Raw genomic sequence first — 3927 nt, forward strand, 5'->3', positions numbered from 1 at the left:
ACCCATTCCCCCCATTCTGTGCCCCCCAACCTCGTGCCCCGACCCTGTGCCCCCCTTTTCCCCCATTCCGTGCCCCCCGGTGCCCCCCGCGCCCCCTCACCGGGCACGAGCACGGTCTGCAGCGGCCGCACCTCCACCCCCTGCGCCGGGTACTCCAGCGGGGAGTTGGCCGGGACGATCAGCAGGCGGTCGGCGGGGGTCTGCACCCTGCGGGGGCACCGGGCTTAGCCGGGGGTCGCGGGGGTCGCGCACGCAGCAGGGGCTGTGCCAGCCTGCGGGGTCCCCGCGCTCACCGGGTGCGGTAGTTGCGGTACTCGCGCTCCCGCAGCCGCAGCTGCCGCGGCCGCTCCCCGGGGCTGAAGGCGCTGGCGAAGTCGAGCCCCGGCGGGCCGGGCCCGAAGAGGCGCCGGTGCAGCGGCAGCGCCAGCCCCGCCTCCGCCTCCGCCTCGCACGAGCAGCCGTTCCGCGGCAGCAGCCTGGCGCGACAGGGCCGCTGTCACCGGCAGCGGGGAGCGGCACCGCCCTGGCACCCCCTGGCAGCGCCCTGGCACTGCCTGTCCCCAGGTGGCACCGCCCTGGCACTGTCTGTCCCCGAGTGTCACTGCCCTGGCACCCCCTGGCACCGCTCTGGCAGCGCCCTGGCACTGCCTGTCCCCGGGTGTCACTGCCCTGGCACCCCTGGCACCACCCTGGCACTGCCCTGGCACTGCCTGTCCCCAGGTGGCACCCCCTGGCACTGCCCATCCCTGCGTGGCACCGCCCTGGCACCACCCTGGCACTGCCCGTCCCTGTCTGTCCCCAGGTGTCACCGCCCTGGCACCGCCCTGGCACCACCCTGGCAGCCCTTGTCACTGCCTGTCCCTGTATGTCACCACTCTGGCACCGCCCTGGCACCGGCCGTCCCTGCCTGTCCTGCGTGTCACCACCCTGGCACTGCCCTAGCACTGCCTGTCCTCACGTGGCACTGCCCTGGCACCTCCTGTCACCTCCCCTGTCCCCAGCTGTCACCGCCTGTCCCTAGGTGTCAACACCCTGGCACTGCCCTGGCAGCTCCTGTCACCTCCCCTGTCCCCAGGTGTCAACACCCTGGCACCGCCCTGGCAGCTCCTGTCACCTCCCCTGTCCCCAGGTGTCACCGCCCTGGCACTGCCCCGACACCTCTCGTCCCTCCCTGTCCCCTCGTGTCACCCCCCTGGCACCTGCTGCCACCTTCCAGCCCCACCTGCCACCGCCACAGCCCTGACCCCCCTGGCATGGCCTTTGTCACCCCTCTGTCACTGCCCATCCCCCGGTGCCCCCAACACCCAACCCTGGGGTGCCCCATCTTTGGGTGTCCCCACCCAGGGGCGCCCCATGGGAGCCACAGCCCCGTCCTGGGGCGCCCTCAGCCCTGAGCACCCCCACCCTTGGGTACCCCATCATTGGGTGCCCCCATCCTTGGAGACCCCCCACCCATGGGTACCCCCACACCCGGGTGCACCCCATCCTTGGGTACCCCATCCTTGGGTGCCCCCACCCTGGGTGCCCCAACACTCTCAAACCCTTCCCGTGATCCCTCAAACCCTTCCCGTGATCCTCAAACCCTTCCCATGATCCCTCAAACCCTTCCCGTGATCCCCCAGCCCCTCCCAGTGCCCCCCAGTGCCTCCCCAGTGCCCCCTGGACAAGACAGCCCCTCCCAGTGACCCCAGTGTCACCCGTGCCCCTCCAGTGCCCCCCAGTACAGCCCAACCCCTCCCAGTGTCACCAGTGCCCTCTCAGTGCCCCCCGGTGCCCCCGGGGCGAGGCTGCTCCTCCCAGTGTCACCAGTGCAACCCAACCCCTCCCAGTGCCCCTCCAGTGCCCCCAGTATAACCCAGCCCCTCCCAGTGACCACCAGTTCGCCCTGTGCCCTGAGCACAACCCAGAGCCCCCAGCGCCTCCTGCTGCCCCCCAGCACCCCCAGTACAAACCAGTGCCCGCAGCACCTTCCAGGGAACAGTGCCCCCAGTACAACCCAGAGCCCCCAGTGCCTCCTGCTGCCCCCCAGCATCCCCAGTACAAACCAGTGGCCACAGAACCCCCCCAGTACAAACCAGCACAAACCAGTGCCTACGTCACTCCCCTAGGGAATCCCAGTACAAACCAGTGCAAACCAGTGCCCATGGCATCCCCCCCACCAGTGACTCCCAGTACAAACCAGTGCCCACGTCACTCCAGTTCGCCCTGTGCCCTGAGCACAACCCAGAGCCCCCAGCGCCTCCTGCTGCCCCCCAGCACCCCCAGTACAAACCAGTGCCCGCAGCACCTTCCAGGGAATCCCAGTACAAACCAGCACAAACCAGTGCCCACATCACCCCCCCAGGGAATCCCAGCAGAAACCAGTGACCACAGACCCCCCCCAGTACAAACCAGTGCAAACCAGTGCCAACACCCCCTCCCAGGGAATCCCAGTACAAACCAGTGCCCACAGCCCCTCCCAGTGACTCCCAGTACAAACCAGTGCCCACAGCCCCTCCCGGGGACTCCCAGTACAAACCAGCACAAACCAGTGCCATGTCACTCCCCCAGGGAATCCCAGTACAAACCAGTGCCACCAGTGCCGTGCACCACCCCTCAGTCCCCGCTCTGCCTCCAGCATTCCCCAGCACTCCCATCTCCCAGTTTCCCAGTTCTCCCAGTTTCCCAGTTCATCCCAGTGCCCTGCCCAGTGCCCCACCCAGCTCCCCCGTTCTGCTGTGCTCAGACCCTTCTATCCTTCCCCAGTGCTCCCAGTATCCCCAGTGCCTCCCAGTGCTCCCAGTATCCCCAGTGCATCCGGTAATCCCAGTGCTCCCAGTGTTCCCAGTTCCCCCAGTGCTCCCAGTGTTCCCATTTCTCCCAGTGTTCCCAATTGTCCCAGTTCCCCCAGTGATCCCAATTTTCCCAGTACTCCCAGTTCTCCCAGTACCCCCATTTCTCCCAGTGCTCCCAATTCTCCCGGCGCTTCCAGCGCTCCCAATTCCCCCCATTCTCTCGGTGTTCCCAGTACTCCCAGTTCTCCCAGTACCCCCATTTCTCCCGGTGCTCCCAATTCTCCCAGCACTCCCAGTGCTCCCAATTCCCCCTATTCTCCCGGTGTTCCCAGCACTCCCAGCTCTCCCAGTGCCCCCAGCGCTCCCCGTGCCCGCACCTGGGGGTGGGCGCGGGTCCGGGGGTCTCAGCCCACACTCATGGCTCTGCCCCCGCAGCTGCGGCCTGGGGACACGGCGACAGTGTCGGGCGGGGGGGCCGCCCCCGGGACCCCCCCGGGGGCGCTCAGAATCCCGGGGATTGAAGGGGTCCCGAGGGCTTCCGGGGGCTGAGGGGTCCCGGGGCCTGGGGAATCCCGGGGGTTGGGGGATCCCGGGCTTTGGGGGTTTTGGGGTCCCGGGGTTTGGGGGTCCCGGGGGTCCCGGGGTTTGGGGGTCCCGGGGGCGCTGGGAGAGGTCCGGGCGGGCTCGGGGGAGGCCGGGGCAGCGGTGCCGGGGGAAGGCGCCGGGGGCGGCCCCGCTCGCTCGGGGTCTCCGCTCGCCCCTCCCGGCTCCGGTAATCACGTGACCCCCCCGGGATGCTCGGGGCTCTCCGCCAATCAGCGCGCGGGGATCGCCTGCATCCCGCTCGGCCAATGGGGAGCAGCCAGGCGTTACGTCATCGCGGCCGGCCGCGCCCCGCCTCGCCATTGGCTGCCGCCCGCGCGGGCCCCGGCCAATCGCCGCAAGCCGCGGCCTCGCAACCACCTCGCCCCCGCGGCCTCACAACCGGCGGCGTCATCCCCGCCCGCTGACCAATCAGAACCGAGCTTGCCTTTGACAGGCAGGAGTTCAGACCAATCACAGCCGGCAGCAGCGGGGCCGGGGCGGGCGCGGGGAGGTGCGGGCGGAAGCGGAAGCGGCGGCGGCGGGGGAAGATGGCGGCGCGGCGGGGCCC

The 3927-nt window shown here is 69.5% G+C and overlaps 1 protein-coding gene across 1 annotated transcript in view; it reads right to left on the bottom strand.

Moving 5' to 3' along the window:
* B4GALNT1 (beta-1,4-N-acetyl-galactosaminyltransferase 1) overlaps positions 1-3927 on the bottom strand; it is a 12397-nt gene that overhangs the window by 7113 nt on the left and 1357 nt on the right. The window contains exons 2-4 of the mRNA XM_039703320.1: positions 3152-3177; positions 294-476; positions 101-207 (exon numbers count right to left, since the gene is read on the bottom strand). Of these exons, the coding sequence (XP_039559254.1) occupies positions 101-207; positions 294-476; positions 3152-3177 (316 nt within the window). The remainder of the gene's footprint in view (positions 1-100; positions 208-293; positions 477-3151; positions 3178-3927) is intronic.

The sequence above is a fragment of the Passer montanus genome, unplaced genomic scaffold (assembly GCF_014805655.1).
Source record: "Passer montanus isolate IOZ18808 unplaced genomic scaffold, ASM1480565v1 scaffold162, whole genome shotgun sequence".
In the NCBI taxonomy this organism is placed as follows: domain Eukaryota; kingdom Metazoa; phylum Chordata; class Aves; order Passeriformes; family Passeridae; genus Passer; species Passer montanus.